The following is a 17043-nucleotide window of genomic DNA, read 5'->3' as shown; positions in this document are numbered from 1 at the left end:
TTTTCTATGGCCTGTTTTTGCAGAAGGGCCCTCACCTCCTGTTGGAGTAGTTTTAAGTGGTGAGGACGGGACCTTTTTGGCGGGATGTCTCTGGGACGCGCCCGAAAACGTAGCGCATATCCATGTCGCAGTATATTCAGCACCCAGCGATCTTTTGTGATGCTGGCCCACTCTGCTAGATGTTGTGACGCACTTCCTCCCACTGGAGTGGGCAACGGTCGTAGAGGAAGCCACAGCTCATGACTTTCCTCCTCTTGTGGTAGTGGAGGACTGCTGCTAGTGTCCACCTCTGCCCCTGCCGGACATTCCGCCTCGAAACTGCGATTTTCCTTGGGGTTTACTCTGAGACCACTGAGGGGTTTGAACCCTCTGTTGAGGCCCCTTGCGTTGGGTGGGTCGAAAACGGCGCTTGAATTCCTTTTTCTTCTCCAAGCCCACATCTTTGAGGGTGTCTAGCTCAGTCTTCATGCGCCCCATCTCCTCATCCGTGTGAGTGCCGAAGAGGGAGGTGCCAGAGAACGGGAGGTTTAAAATCCGTTGCTGTGCGTCTGGCTTGAGCCCTGTCAGCCGCAACCAGGACGACCTCCTGGCGCACACGCCGTGTGTGTAAGAGTGGGCTGAGAGTAGCGCACCATCAGCCGCTGTGCTAATCGACTGATTAGCCACCAGAACCCCTTCAGTAACAATCTCCTCAAAGTCCTTTTGGTCCTCCTTGGGGAGCTTGGACTTGAATCGCTCCATCGAGTCCCAGAGAGCCCTATCGTATCTGCCCAGAAGCGCCGCCGCGCTGGAGATTTTGAGGGACGCCGCCGCAGAAGAGCAAGCCCTGCGTCCCCAGGAGTCCTGGGTTCTGCTCTCCTTATCTGGAGGAACGGAAGAGGAGGCCGACGCCGTCTGACCCTTTCTTGCAGCTGCCACTATGACGGAGTCCGCAGGCGGGTCCATCTTCACAAAGACGGGGTCAGAGGTAGCTGGCTTGTATTTTTTGAGGATACGAGCCGGAACCGCTTTGACGGTCGCCGGGGTGAGAAAGGTGTCCATGACTGGTTCCATGATTCCTGGGACCAAAGGCAGCAGTGGACGAGAGGCAGACTTCTGGTGAAGTGTTTCAAAAATCACCGACGTGGTGACTTGGGGGACAGACATCTCAATCCCCAGCTTCTGCGCTCCCCGCTGCAACACCTCCTGGTAGGTGTTGATGTCGTCAATGGGCGAGACCCTGGACACTGGGCTGCCCGATAGCGTGGGTGAATAGTCCCTGATGGAGGACCTGCTGGACGAGGAAGAGGACGATGATGGAGTCCTCCGCTTCCGGCGATGATCACGAGCCCGTGATCCAGATGAACGCCCCTCCCGTCTGGGGGAGCGCGATCTGCGTCGCCTGTCGTCTGGAGACTTCCTACGTGTTGGCCTGGGGGGGCTAGCTCTGTCCACAGCCGCCACCAGCCGTTGCAGCGGAGAGTCATGCACTGGACTGACGTATTCCCGCAGCCTACTTGTAGCCCCTGAGTCCTGCCAATGACGTGCTGGCAGCAGCCACCTGGGCGACAGATTAATGGTCCCTTGAGTCTGAGGGGAAGACCTACGGGGTTGACCTGCAGGCTCTCGTGGAATTGCCGGTCGTGGAGATGCCCCTGAGTGAGAGGAGGAATGGCGCGACGCCGACTCCGTCACCAGGACCACCGACCTGTCCGAGGCCTGTCTCGACGTCGAGCGTGGTCTTGACGTCGATCCGTGGCGTCGTCTCCTTTCTCGCCGCGAGTCTTCTCTCGACAGCGAACGACGCCTCGATGCGGACCGGCGGCCATGTTCAGTGGGCGAAGAATGCCGCCTCGACGTCGAACGGCGATGTGAAGCCGACGACGGAGGCCCTCTCTCCCTCGACGCTGAACGCCGCGGGGACGCCGGCGGAGATGCTGCCACTCTCGACGTCGACGCGGATGCCAACCTCGACGCCGAACGCCGCTTGGATGACGACGGCGGAGGATCCTGCTGTCTCGACGTCGAACGCTGAAGGAGCCTCGACGACGGAGGGGATCGTGCCCTCGAGACTGTCGAAAGTCTCTTCTTGGAAACACGACCTACCGGAACATCTTTCCTCAACGCCGAGCCCGACGCTGAGGCGGAAGGACGAGAGGACTTGCTCCTAGATGAATCTCTAGGCCTCTTGGAGCCCTTCCTCACCGGAGATCGGCCTCTGGATGGTTGTGCCAGGCCATAAATGCGAATTCGCTCTTTGTCCTTCAAAGTTCTTTTGGACAGGCTCTGGCAGTGAGTACATGTCTTGGAATCATGATCCTCCGGTAGACACAGGATACAGACCCTATGAGAGTCAGTCCTGGCCTTCTTCTTGCCACAAGCAGGGCAAGGATCGAAAAGAGAAGGCATTTTAAGCTGGGAAAAATGCCCAAAACTGCCTAAAAAAGACAGCCTCTTACTGACTTAGATGTAAAACGTTGAAGTAAGAGAAAAAACAGTTGAAAAATAGACAATATTTTCTGACAAACTCAGAAAAAAGTGGAGCTCTGTTGCCAGGATCCTTCCAGAAGGAGCCGGAAAGAACAACTGACCTAACTGCCACCCCTGAGGCATGATGGGAAGGTGGGGGTCAGGTGTGCCTTAAAGGCACGGTGTCAGTTTTTTGCTATGCAGCTATGAGTTAGCTTTTCAGTCTTTTTAGACTGGGTGTTTGCAATGCAGCCTGGGAGCTTCCTATGCTTTCAGTGTTTTCTAAGAATTTCTGCTGTTTTCTAAGCATTAAAACAGTTTCCAAACAATTTATAATGTTGTTTATCATGTTTATAATGCTTTTTTCTTATGTGTAGTGGAAATTACTTACAGCATGGTTCAGCTCTAGGGTTTATGGGCTGCAATTGCTTGTGTATACATATAGGTATATATGTATGGATATATATATGTGGGGCACATATAATATACTGTTTCCGGGATCCCGCACATGGGCGGGAATATTCTAATGCTTATGACTTTGATGAGGATCCCCTGGAAGAGAACATTTGGATTCCAGGTGCTCTCCTATGCGGACGACACACAAATCATTGTCTCCATCTCGAATGATTTGCAATCAGTCGCAGAGAAGTTTAATCAGTGTATGTCAAGCATTATATGCTGGATGAAGGGCATATAGACAAGACCGACGTGCTAGTATTCGGCTCACAAAATTCAATCTGGTCTTATGTCTGGTGGCCTGCAGACTGCGGCCCCCTTCCTGTCCCGGTTAGGACAGCGAAAAATCTGGGGGTCATTTTTGATGAGGGTTTAACCCTTGATGCCCAAGTCAGCCATACAGTCAGCACCTGTTCCTATATTTTAAGAACCCTTAGAAAGGTGCTGCTGTATATTACATCTGAACTGCATTGGTCCAGCATCATTGCATTCATCACCACCCATCTTGACTACTGCAACACCCTGTACCTTAACATCAATGCGGTATCAATGAATAAGCTCCAGGTAGTACAGAACGCAGCGGCAAGACTGATCCTTAACATTCCTAAGCATCTGTCCGCCAGGGAGGGGATTTGAACCTTGCACTGGCTCCTCGTGAGGAAGCGCATTACCTTCAAGGTCCTGAGCACGGTATACAAGGTCGCCCTCATCTAAAAACCTGGTTTCAAAGCTACACACCTGGGAGGACTTTGAGATCATCCACATAGAAAAAACTGGTCTCTCCCAGATTTCGCAGGTCCAGATGGGGCGGCCGCTTCTCTGTAGCCGCCACCAAGCATTGGAATTTGTTTCCCCCTTTATTTCCAATGCAGACTCCCTCTCAGTCTTCAGAAAACTTCTAAAAACATGGCTTTTATCTTCTTAATCAGCTGATAGCGCTTGCTTTGGTCTGCTCAGCACCTTGATATCTTCGGGTATAGTGCACTTTACAAATACGATCCTATCTTATTGCACTTCTCCTATTCAGCTGTAGACACAGATTCCGTTTTTCTGGAGACCACAGACTACTGATCTAGAAGCTTCCTACATGTGTTCTTTATCCCGCATGTGAGGCAGACTGTTAAATACAGTTCTTATGCATTTCAGTTCGAGGCAGCGGTGTAAATTGCAAGCTTCTATACATAACTAATTTTGTTGCACACAACTCTGACATCAGTATGTACACGGATTTTGTATCCTGCTGAAAGTACCAGGTTCCAGCGTCACACAGCCGCCTCTGAATGCCTCGGTCTTTAGATACACATAAGACAAAGAGGAAAGCTTGGTGCCATCACTACGTGCTCCCGGGGGTCTATCTATATCCGCAAGATCTTTAGGCAAGCGAGATGCTGAGTAAAGGCCCTAGAGTGTGTCTCAATAGTCCGAGAGATCAGGAGTTCAGGCAGCCCTGTCTGACAAAACTGCCACAGAACAAGATGATTGATACCAACTCTCTTAAGGGAGGACTTTAAGGGCACACGTTGGGATTTCCATTTTACAAGGGGAGGTAGGAGCCAACAGTAATCAAGCGAAGACCCTTGCAGTTTGCGGAACACAAGGGCGGTGGGTTAGGGCAACAGAGTCTGACAGAAGACACTGGGTAATTCTTATGTTAAGCATATCTCTCCCTTGAGTCCATCTCCTCCAACACGCACTGTTAGTCCAGGGGAATGACGGAGGAGGAGTGGGAAAAGCGATAGTAGGCGAACCTACACGATATAACATTGTGAATGCCTTTACTACCCACAACTAGATTTCAAGCGACAATTTCAAGCATACCAGACAACTTATGCTTCACTCTACTTGTTTAAGGCACACTCTGAACATCTGGACGGTATATATCCTGACTACCTACACCACATCAGATAATACAACCCTGGCAAAGCCAATAGGTCTTACCCTTCAATGGCGTTACCTGACCTTCTGGCTTTGCCAATACTATTTGCCATTGCTTTCCCACATCGTCAAATGGAAACAAGCATTTGCAATGCAATAGGTCTCGCATTTATAAGAGTTTGAGCTATTGGCATTGTAAAATTACAATGCCTTTTATTTATGTTTTGGTTTTAAAACAAATAAAAGGCATTGTAATTTACAATGTCAGTAGCATAAACTCGCATAAAAGCAGTGTGTGGAGTGCAGCAGTGTGTGGCGTGCAGCAGTGTGCGGCGTGCAGCAGTGTGTGGCGTGCAGCAGTGTGTGGCGTGCAGCAGTGTTTTGTGTAGCAGTGTGAGGCATGCAGCACTGTGTGGCGTGCAGCAGTGTGCGGCGTGCAGCAGTGTGCGGCGTGCAGCAGTGTGCGGCGTGCAGCAGTGTGCGGCGTGCAGCAGTGTCGTGCAGCATACAGCAGTGAGTAATGCAGCAGTGTGCAGCAGTATGTGGCGTGCAGCAGTGTGCGGCGTACAGCAGTGTGGGGCGTGCAGCAGTGTGGGGTGTGCAGCAGTGTTTCGTGTAGCATTGTGCGGCGTGCAGCAGTGTGTGGCGTGCAGCAGTGTGTGGCGTGCAGCAGTGTTTCGTGTAGCAGTGTGCGGCGTGCAGCAGTGTGCGGCGTGCAGCAGTGTGCGGCGTGCAGCAGTGTGTTTAGTGCAGCAGTGTGCGGCGTGCAGCAGTGTGCGGCGTGCAGCAGTGTGCGGCGTGCAGCAGTGTGCGGCGTGCAGCAGTGTGCGGCGTGCAGCAGTGTGCGGCGTGCAGCAGTGTGCGGCGTGCAGCAGTGTGCGGCGTGCAGCAGTGTGTGGTGTGCAGCAGTGTGCGGCGTGCAGCAGTGTGTGGCGTGCAGCAGTGTTTCGTGTAGAAGTGTGAGGCATGCAGCACTGTGTGGCGTGCAGCGGCGTGCAGCAGTGTGCGGCATGCAGCAGTGTGCAGCAGTGTGCTGCATGTAGCAGTGTCGTGCAGCATGCAGCAGTGAGTAATGCAGCAGTGTGCAGCAGTGTGTGGCATGCAGCAGTGTGCGGCGTGCAGCAGTGTTTCGTGCAGCATTGTGCGGCGTGCAGCAGTGTGTGGCGTGCAGCAGTGTGTGGCGTGCAGCAGTGTTTCGTGTAGCAGTGTGCCGTGTGCAGCAGTGTGTGGCGTGCAGCAGTGTGTGGCGTGCAGCAGTGTGTGGCGTGCAGCAGTGTGTGGCGTGCAGCGGCATGCAGCAGTGTGTGGCGTGCAGCAGTGTGTGGCGTGCAGCAGTGTGCGGCGTGCAGCAGTGTGTGGCGTGCAGCAGTGTGAGGCGTGCAGCAGTGTGAGGCGTGCAGCAGTGTGAGGCGTGCAGCAGTGTGTGGCGTGCAGCAGTGTGTGGCGTGCAGCAGTGTGTGGCGTGCAGCAGTGTGAGGCGTGCAGCCGTGTGAGGCGTGCAGCAGTGTTTCGTGTAGCAGTGTGCGGCGTGCAGCAGTGTGAAATGCAGCAGTGTGTAATGCAGCAGTGTACGCAGCAGTGTGTGGCGTGCGATAGTGTGCGGCGTGCAGCAGTGTGTGGCGTGCAGCAGTGTGTGTCGTGCAGCAGTGTGTGGCGTGGTTTGTAAACAACAAGAAAAGCGGACATCAAAGGAAGGGTGGGAGGGAACGAGCATATGGGGTGTGAGTTATAACGAAAGTTAATCGTTGTAAGAGGGGATGCAGGAAGTGAGGCCGAGCGCGCGCTGGCGAAAGCAGTCTGCTGCTTTCAAGTCCGATGCCAGATGCCAGCTTCGCGCTTGAATGCCTCACATGCACTGGCCAATCACCGCATTCCTACGGTCTTGTGCCCCTTACTAAATCTCTCGTGAGGCGGTGCACGCGCAGGAAGTAGCTGGTGGCAAATGGAATGCGCGTGGTTGTGCGCGTTACCGCCACCCGATCCGCCTGGGAAGCCTTTGGGAGCATTTTCTGAAGCCCCTACATAAGTCTCACTGGGCGATCGCTTACGCGAGCGAGACCTAAAAAGGCTTGTTTGTCAATTCCGGTGGGGGTGGGAAGAACGGTAGTCAGGGGTTGGACAGTGCGATGCTGAATATTCATGCATGCATGTGCATATCTGTATCCTTACATAATAATAATCCACATTTGTAAAGCGCGAACAATCACCTGCAAGGGTCTCTAGGCGCTGGGGGCCGTCGGGAAGGTTAAGCAAGCTAATGCCCAGAGTCACGTGGTGCTGGGCTAATCTGGCGCCGGGGATCGAACTGTGATCCCCGGTGTCAGTCGCCCTGGCCGCGGTGCCACACCTCTTCCTGCATTACAGCGGTCCCAGGGAGATCGCATATACACATGCATGATCACACATGTGCGCATATCACTGGCCGCGGTGCCACACCTCTTCCTGCATTACAGCGGTCCCAGGGAGATCGCATATACACATGCATGATCACACATGTGCGCATATCACAACGCAGCTGTCATTTTGTTTTAATTTACCACTCCAAGATGACAGCCTTCCATCATGGAGCAACAAAATCTAAAACAAGCATTGGTAAATGCAACAGGTTTCGCCTATGTGATTAATAAGCTGTTTTTTGTTGTATGTTGTAGCTTGGTGAGCAATTGTGCGTAAAAGGAGTGGAATGTCAACAGAAATGGAGTTATGTGATTTCAATGGGGCGCCTCCGGTTAATGTCTCCTAATCTGATTTAATAGCCCAAGACACCTCTCACAAGCAACATGAGAGGTACAGGGTTGTTGCTTTATAAGAAGGAGGGAGAAGCTGCAGTCCCGACAGTATGAACAGTACGTTGCTGAGAAAGGGTTATTTCAGAGGATCTCATATGTAACTGCTCATTTGATGGGACTGGCTCCTCTCTTCATACATTTTAACTTAAAAATTACTTTACCGAAATTTTTTTGACGAACTGAGCCTATGTTTCATTTTTGTTAAGAAGTTATAGCAGACATTTAAAATAAGAAAAAGAAGTGTAAGTTGTAGCAGAAACAAAGAGACGAAAAGCGGAAATGATGTCATCAAAAACGTGGGTTTGCAGGGAAACAGTAAAGTGCCCCCTCCCGGTACTAGTTTTGGAAGACAACACCCAGTAGAAGGGTAGGGAAGGAGTACAAGGAGCTCCCGGAAACAGAAAAGGAGCAATAAGAGAATAGAAAGAGAACTAGTCCACCGGTAAGCCTGCAGTTCCCAGAGACAAGAGTGCATAGCATTGTGCGATGAATGACCGGCTAAAATGCAGCGGGAGAATCTAGTTAAAAGTGGATGTGATGGACTTTGATGAGGAAGTTGGATAATTGTGAGAGAGCTGTCTAAGTGGAGTGAGTGGCAGAACCAATAGGGGATGTAAGTTGAGTTATTTTTAACGACGTGTTGAAAGGTTTTTAACGGGGGAGCAGGTGTTGGTTTCTCGAGAAAGGAGACGTTAAACACTGAGAGTAAGTGCTATTTATTTTATGCATTGTTTTGTAAAGCACACTCCATTTTTGGAAATTGGATTCAATGAGCAGTACAGACAGATTAACCATTTACAATGGCTTCATCACAAAGTCATTTTTCAATCAACAATAGCCAAGTGTGATGGAGTTGTAAGGCACTGAAAGAGTCAGGGCAGACAGCAGACATATTTGTTTGCAATCTTCCAGGTGACAGGCATATTAGGAGGGTACATTCGACAAGTGAGTGGAGTCTGATCCTGCATAGGGCAGAAGCGATAAAGGGGCAAGAGGGTGAGAAAAAGTATTAGTGGGAAGGAGCCACCGTACAAAATGTGCATGAGGGCGAGGGGAAGGAACGGTCGAAGGGCAGAGGTGGCCTGTCAGCAGGGGGCTAAGAGCATATCTTAAGAGGAAGAATCTGGAGGCAAATAGGGCAGGGTGCTAAGAGCATACCTTAAGAGGAAGAATCTGGAGGCAAATAGGGCAGGGTGCTAAGAGCATACCTTAAGAGGAAGAATCTGGAGGCAAATAGGGCAGGGTGCTAAGAGCATACCTTAAGAGGAAGAATCTGGAGGCAAATAGGGCAGGGTGCTAAGAGCATACCTTAAGAGGAAGAATCTGGAGGCAAATAGGGCAGGGTGCTAAGAGCATACCTTAAGAGGAAGAATCTGGAGGCAAATAGGGCAGGGTGCTAAGAGCATACCTTAAGAGGAAGAATCTGGAGGCAAATAGGGCAGGGTGCTAAGAGCATACCTTGCGAGAGAGAATCTGGAGGCAAATAGGAAGCAACGTTTTATTAATGAGGTAGGTAAGTTGTTGGGTTATGAAAGTGATAATCATCTGAGTCTGGAAGGGGTAGGTGGGGGTCAAGACTAGGGTGAGTCTTAAAATGTAGGCCAGGAATGGGAGATGTGAGCCCCTTGTCCATACCGAAAACAGCCCCTTCTGTCCATATATTAGAACTGAGTTCAGACTCCTGTTGGGAGAGCCTTTGTTTTCTCACTAACAGCAACGTATCTCTGATAGGAAAGCAGTTTGGGTGCTCATGCATGAAAAGAGACAGAAAGCTGGCAGTTTGTCACCCAAAAATAAACTGGTTCGCTGTACGTGTAACTAATGCATGAAAGATACAACACGCCTGCGCTGACTGACACAAACACACAACACCTTTGCACCATCTACACATAGCACTGAAAGGCAGTTTTCAGTCAGGCCACATGATGGGGCCAGACGCCATTATTACACAAGTTGCAATTTAGAAAGCTTTTAAATCAAGAACGTTACACACGTCAGGGACGATTAGGAAACAAAGCTAATGGAAAAGGCTGAAGCCAAAAAGCCTAGAAGAAACTTTAGAGACAATGATGCAGTTTAAAGAGGAAACTGCATATTGTCCATGACGAAATAACTGAGCGAGATGGGCAATACAGAAGAAACCGCCTAGGAACTGGCTGGACGGAGTTCCATGTAAACATCCATGATGGTAAATATAATAAATGCATGGGATTACCTGCTTTTACTCTAGTGCAGCCACGGGGAGATTACGAGGGCTGAACAAACAAAGTGCAGTGCAGTCGAGGTGCACACCGGAGAACAAGAACACTAGAGCGCGCACACTTGTCGGCATCAAGAGGGCAGCTTCACAAAGACGTTCAATGGATGAAAAGGAGTACTTGGGCCTTGGTCCACTGATAAGAGCAAACACACGGAGCAACAGGAAATACACCGAGTAAGATGCAAATAACAAGCAGCCAACTAATGGTAAGCAATGGGTTGACTCAGCCCACTGTTATTATGGGTATAATCTGCAATGTTTATTCAACAGAGAGCTAAAATGAGAACATGAAATGTTTTTCTGTGACTAACTCCTGCGTCGAAGAGACTCTTGCTTCTCTCTCTCTCTCTTTTTTTTTTTAAAAGCAATTTTATTGATTTTCATCATGTTGGTACAATGCAACACTTTTTAACGTGCTGAACCCCTTGCAGGTTCTGTACAAATATGTCAAGCTCAGCAGTTTAGCAGCAATAATTGGTTCAGAATATATGTATATAAACAGTTACAAACTTTAGCTCTAAAAAGAGGGAGTCCCGCTCAATAAATCCTTACTGTTGTGTTGAAAAACCACCCCCCATATCTATGCCCCTCCGACTTACTATACTGTTCCACAATGGGTATATTTTTCGTGCACCCCCAACCTACTCCCCTAGTTCCATAGGGGCTTGACGAAATGGGAAAGAGGGTGGGAAACAAGCTGAAGGAAGTGGCATGCCAATGAGTGAGATTGCGATGGTAATCCACTGAGCTTCCATCATGGGTGTAATCTAGTCAGTGAGAGTCTCTTTAAACGTTTGCCAGTCCTGCATTAGGACATCCCATGATCCTGCTATGGGGATCCTGCACAAGCCTCGCCCCTCCTCTGGTATAAGTGCCACTGCTTCGCTCTTGCCCCATTTAAGAGTCGCAGCACACCAGTGTTGCAGTCCAGAAGTGTATCTGCTTTCGAATGCATTGCAATGGACTGACGGGCAATAAGTAGCGCCAGGTCTATGAACGGTTAGTTACTCTGAGTCTTGTTCCACCTGAACAGGCCCAGCAGCGCCCCCTCCATTGTGAGCAGATCTTCATGGCCTGTCACTTCCGACAATGCATCTATATCCTCCCTCCATAGGGTTTCAATGGCCAGGCAATTCCAGAACATGTGCATTGGCATTCAGCGCGCAACATCCAGACAAAGAGAGGTAGATCCAAACATTTTACGTAAGCATGCCGGTGTGGGATAATTTCTATGAGCATGCTTGTCTGTTTTATAATCAACCTTTTCACCTAAACTAATACTCTATTTCTTTGGAAACTCCTTGAACAACTTTGAATATTTTTCTTATACCCATTTCACAAATTTTATATTAAGTTATTAGCCTCCAACCACCGGTTCTGCACCCTCACTTTACAACTGCCATTGGGTGCCATTCTTCTTTAAACTCTTTTTAAACCCATAAAGACCACTACTTCGAGCACATTTGCACACAAAGTGGTTCTCTAAGATTCCTTAAGAAAAATCAATTTCATATAACCAGCGTGTGTTCTCGTACATGCCGGTCAGCCAATGTATAATGATCTTCTTAAACCAAAAGAAAAACTATTCCAAGATGGCTTGAAGGCTGAATTTTGTAGTGTCTGCACACCCAGTGCCCATCTTAGAATGAGTTCTCTTAAAGCAAATGAAAAAAAATATCTTAGACAGTTGCCTCAGATGTATGCACATGCCCAGTGGTTATCAGGGAGAAAAATGATTGGCAAAGTCAAAAGGTCTGCACCCTAGTGTCACGAGCAAGTCCTATTGGCTGTGCCGACGTTGTTCTACTTTGGCACCTAAGGACGTTATGTCAATTCAAATACCAGAGACATTAATAAATTATGAAGCAAGCATGAACACGTTGTAAGCATGGAGAACAGATAAAGCCCCAAATCAGTGCTTTAGCTTTAGGTTTCCCTTAAATTAAAAAAAAAATCAGAAGATAAAGCAATTACCTCTTAACAATGCTCGGGTAATCACAGATGATGTCCGCAAGACCTTTCAAAGAGTCTAGATTTCAAAAACAAAATGAAGTGCAAAATAATGTATGGTGGGCACTCTGTGGCATGAGAAAAGTGTTTTCCCACCTGCATTCATACAAACATAATCTGAAAAATTAATGCATGTAGTATAATGTTAAAGATTGTCCTACATCAGATAAAGCATTTTATTAACAGAGAAATCTAGCAAGTTTATATGTTACTTGACAAATGAATACCTGCTTAAATATTATTTTATTGTAATTATCTAATATTAATGGGAGAAACACGTGCTAAAATTTTTTTTTTAAAGCGAAACAAAAAACACAAATTCTTTTGAAAGGAATTAAGATAGGGAGAGAGGTTAATAGCAGCTGATAGGCTGCATTACTCAAAGAGTATAACAATTGGCACAGTGCGCTTAAGGGCATCATCTTTCCTCCAGTGGCCCATCATGGCTCACGAGACAGTTAGCTCAGGCTATGTTCACAGATTTAATAGGGTCCTGGATGAGAGCAATAAATACTATATTCTCACTTGTCTTGGGAGGGTTGTTTATGGCCTTCCCTGGAAGAGAACTGGGATTACCTTTCCTTCTCTTTCAGGGGATGCTCATCAATAGTCATAAGCACTGAATTGAGTAGGAAAACCCTTTGAACACTGCAGACAAAAACAAAAAAAACTGCATTCATCCTCATCCTAACAGATTTCTCAACAAAGCCTGACCTACTTCAGCATCTGCCTGAAATCTGAATCCAAACAATGATGTCAAGCAAATGTTTGTATGGATCCCTAGGCATAGTCCTTACATAACTCTGAAATAGAGATGTTTCTTAAAAGAGCTGTGCTAGCTGCCTTTTCCTTACTTGAGTGTGCCCTAGGCCTACCTGGAATGGCTTTATTTGCCAACTGGTAACACAGTCTAATGCAAGAAATTATCTATCTAGAAATGGACTATTGAGTAAAAGGCAAACCAGTCAGGTATCACCAGACCATGCAGGTAAACCAGTTCTCAACAGACCAAAGTTTACAAAAATAGATAGTAAGGTTGTCTGATATGGATACGTTGCTTACCTGTAATCCTAGTTCTCTTCCAGGGGTATCCTCATCAAAGTCATAAGCACTGAACATTCCGGCCCATGCGCGGGGACCCCGGAAAATATATAAAAATTATATATGAAAACACACATATATATATATTGTTTTGTAGAAAACAAAAACAATGCAGCCTTACATATAACAACTTCCAAGGCTAAACAATGCTGTGAAATGTAGATTTTGAACATATATAATCAAACCAGGAAGACCAAAAGGCACTTGAACTGCTTTCAATGAACAGCGGAAAAATAGTCCTATAAGAAGAAATAGCAGGCATTGTTATCCCATAGGCTGCATTGTAACTGAGATAACATAGAAAATGAAAGCAAATGCAGAGCATCAAAAAACTGGCACCGTGCCTTTAAGGCCGCCATGACCCTTAGCTTCCCATCATGCCTCAGGGGTGACAGGTCAGTTGTTCTTTTTCGGAGACCTGGAGGTCAGGGCACAAATAAATGACAATGTTAGCTCATTTGCACGGGGAGGTGGGAAATTGCTTATGACGTTAATGAGGATACCCTGGAAGAGAACTAGGATTTCAGGTAAGTAACTTATCTTTCTCTTCCAGGGGATACTCATCAATAGTCATAAGCACTGAATCGGGTAGTAAGCCCATCCCCTCTTCCTGCGAGCAAATGAGCATTATCAAAAACACAGTAACATTTAGAGAAATACATTTAGAGAGAGTTAACAAGAAGGCTTGGCCCACTTGAGTATCTGCTCTAGAATCAGAATCGAGACAATAGTGTCTCGTGAAAGTATGTACTGATTTCCAAGTGGCTGCTTTGCAAATCTCTGCCACTGGAACATTGTGCAAATAAGCCACTGTAGCTGCCTTTCCCCTAGTGAAACGTGCCTTTGGAGAAACCAGAAGGGGTTTATTTGCCAATTGATATGCCAGCTTAATGCAAGACACTATCCATCTGGAAATGAAGCGCTTGGAGGCTGGGAAACATGTCCTGATAGAACCATAGTTTAAAAATAACTGGTCAGACTTTCTGATGGTTTTGAACTTATCTTAGTAGAATTTTAAAACTCTCTTGAGATCAAGGGAATGAAGAAATCTTTTAGCTGGTGTTGAAGGATTGGGAAAAAAGGAAGGGAGTGATTTCGTTTGGTTAACATGGAAGTCCGTTACCACCTTTGGAAGGAAGAAGGGGTGGGTCCTTAACACTACTCTATTGTGATGAAAAACCGTGTACGGTTCTTTGGAAGAGAGTGCCTGAATCTTGCCTCCTCTGCGAGCTGAAGTAATCGCTACCAAAAAGGCAGTTTTTCATGTGAGATGTTGGAGGGTTGCCTTATGAATAGGTTCGAAAGGGGGACCCATCAGTTTGGAATGAACCACGTTCAACTCCCACGGAGGAGAGGGAGGTCTAACAGGGGGAAACACCTTCTTTAAACCCTGAAGGAAATCCTTTACCACCTGAATCTGAAAGAAAGAGGGCTGATTTGGAGCCTTTCTGTAGGCTGGAATGGCAGCCAAATATACCTTAATGGAATTAAATTTTAAACCTGAGTTAGCCAAATGAAGAAGATAAGGTAAAATTACCTCCTCTTGACATATAGTAGTTTGAAAAGCATTTCGTATGGACCACAGATAAAATCTTTTCCACTTAAAGGAATTTGAATGTCTTGTGGAAGGTCTCTTGGATTCCCTCAAAATGTTCATACAGTCCTGAGGGAGATTTAAATGACCGTACTGGAGGACCTCAGGAGCCATGCTGCCAAGCTCAGCGAGGGAAGGTTGGGATGATGAATCTTCCTGTTCATTTTGGACAGAAGGTCCGGTCTGCAGGGAAGCCTCCTGTGTGGGCACTCTGAGAGGTGCAGCAGGTCCGGGTACCACCACTGCCGTGGCCAGTCTGGTGCTATAAGAATCATTCTCATCCTGGAACGTGTGAGTTTGGCCATCACCTTCGGGATGAGAGGAAGAGGCGGAAAAGCGTACACAAAGGTTTCTGACCAGTTGATCAAAAGAGCATTCCCTATCGACCCTGGTCGGCAAAACCTTGACACAAAGGTGTGGCATTTTTTGTTTAACTTGTCCGCGAAAAAGTCGATGGTTGGATGACCCCACCGTAGAAAAATTTCTGCCATCACTTCTTCATTTAATACCAGTCTTGCTGATCTTCGAAGTGGCAGCTCAAAGAATCCGCCTGTTAATTTTGTTCCTTTGGCAGATGTACTGCCGTGATAGAGAGCTGTCTAGCCAGGAGCCAATGCCAAATCGCCTGAGCCTCCAGGGACAGAGAGCGAGCCTCCCTTGCTTGTTTAGGTAGTATATGGTGGTCGTGTTGTCCGTTTGTACCAATATCAATTTTAATTGTATCAATGGGTAGAACGCCTTGAGGGCTAGATGTACTGCCCTTAGTTCTATCATATTTATATGATACGATTGTTCTTTGATCGATCCCATCTGCCCTGTGTCTGTAGAAGACCCATGTGCGCTCTCCAGCCCTGAAGTGTGGCATCCGTGATCGGGCATTGTGTCGGGGGAGTTTGATGGAAAGGAACTCCCACCAAGAGATTTTGCCGGAGAGTCCACCAGGGAATGGAAGCCTTCGCAGACTGGGAAAGAAGAATCCTGTCTTCCCATCGTGCTGACGTCTGGTCCCATTTGTCTTCCAAGTCCTATTGAAGAGGTCTCATCCTCAGTCTGGAGTTGGGAACCAGGAAAATGCAAGATGCCATCGAACCCAGAAGTGAAGCGACTTGATGAATTGAGGGTTGATGGGTTTGAAGAAGGAGATTGCACTTCTGTTGGATTGATAACAGTCTCTCCTCCGAAGGAAACACTTTTCCTACACTGGAGTCCAGGGTAGCCCCTAGATAGTGTATCCTTTGAGTGGGTTGATGGATTGATTTCTCCATATTTACATGAAGGCCGAGGCACTGCAGTAAGTTCAGGCATATTCCATAGTGGTCTTTTACCATTTGAGGAGAGGAGCCCTTCAGAAGCCAGTCGTCTAGATATGGGTTGATAAACAGGCGTTGGCAACGTAAAGCCGTGGATACCACTGCCATGCATTTCGTGAACACTCGAGGAGCAGTTTTCAGGCCGAACGGTAGGACTCTGTACTGATAATGTCTTGTGCCTACCATGAAGCGTACAAACTTTCTGTGCCGTGGTGCAATTGGGACATGGAAGTACGCGTCCTGGAGGTCTATCGAGCACATCCAATCCCCTTTTTGAAGATGTGGGTATATTTGATGGCACGCCAGCATGTGAAAGGAATATGCTACTTACCAGTATGCATCTGTTCTTGGCATGTAGAGCTGCAGAGTTGTACACTTTTGCATAGATCGCCATCTGGTGTTGGGCCCGGATGTTTGCAGTTTGTTTTTGTTCTTGGACAGTCTTTGGAAGTCACGAGTTCGATGACTCCTCCTTCGGTCCGTAGTGCGCATGGGCTTCGGCTCCATCCTCAGATTGTTTTTCGCCAGCAGGGAAATGATGGAGCGTAGTAATAACAGCGAGAAACCCATGTGTGTTGTATCTAAATAAGATAGACTGGAACGGATACAGGTAGCCGGGGAGGCGGGTGGGCGTGTACAACTCTGCAGCTCTACATGCCAAGAACAGATGCATACTGGTAAGTAGCATATTCCGTTCGAGGCATATGAGCTGCAGATTGTACACTTTTGCATAGACTATATAGCAGTACCAAGCCCTAGCGGCGACCACCGGTATCCGTTTCAGCGGTTTGAAATAGTGTCTTTAGTACAGCCTGGCCCACACTAGCTTGTTGCTTGGAATGCACGTCTACACAGTAATGTTTTGTGAAGGTGTGCGGTGTTGACCATGTGGCTGCTTTGCAGATGTCATCTAAGGGTATGTTCCCTAGAAAAGCCATAGAAGCCCCTATCTTTCTTGTAGAGTGGGCTTTAGGTGGAACAGATAATGTTCTTTTTGCCTTGTGATAGCAAATTTGTATGCACTTTACAATCCACCTAGCTATCCCTGATTTAGAGATGGGGTTGCCTTTATGTGGTGGAGAGAAGGAGACAAACAATTGTTTAGTCTTTCTGAAAGGTTGCGTTCTTTGTATGTAGTACAGTAAAGCCCTCTTAACATCAAGTGTATGTAGAGCCCTTTCCGCAACAGATTGAGGTTGC

General features: G+C 47.6%; 1 protein-coding gene across 1 annotated transcript in view; it reads right to left on the bottom strand.

Moving 5' to 3' along the window:
• Positions 1-17043, bottom strand: part of POLE2 (DNA polymerase epsilon 2, accessory subunit) — a 447127-nt gene that overhangs the window by 110767 nt on the left and 319317 nt on the right. The window contains exon 13 of the mRNA XM_085627013.1: positions 11803-11857. Coding sequence (XP_085483139.1) covers positions 11803-11857 — 55 coding nt within the window. The remainder of the gene's footprint in view (positions 1-11802; positions 11858-17043) is intronic.

This window comes from Triturus cristatus, chromosome 9 (assembly GCF_964204655.1).
Source record: "Triturus cristatus chromosome 9, aTriCri1.1, whole genome shotgun sequence".
NCBI classification, from domain to species: domain Eukaryota; kingdom Metazoa; phylum Chordata; class Amphibia; order Caudata; family Salamandridae; genus Triturus; species Triturus cristatus.
This window is presented reverse-complemented; position numbering and strand designations above follow the sequence as displayed.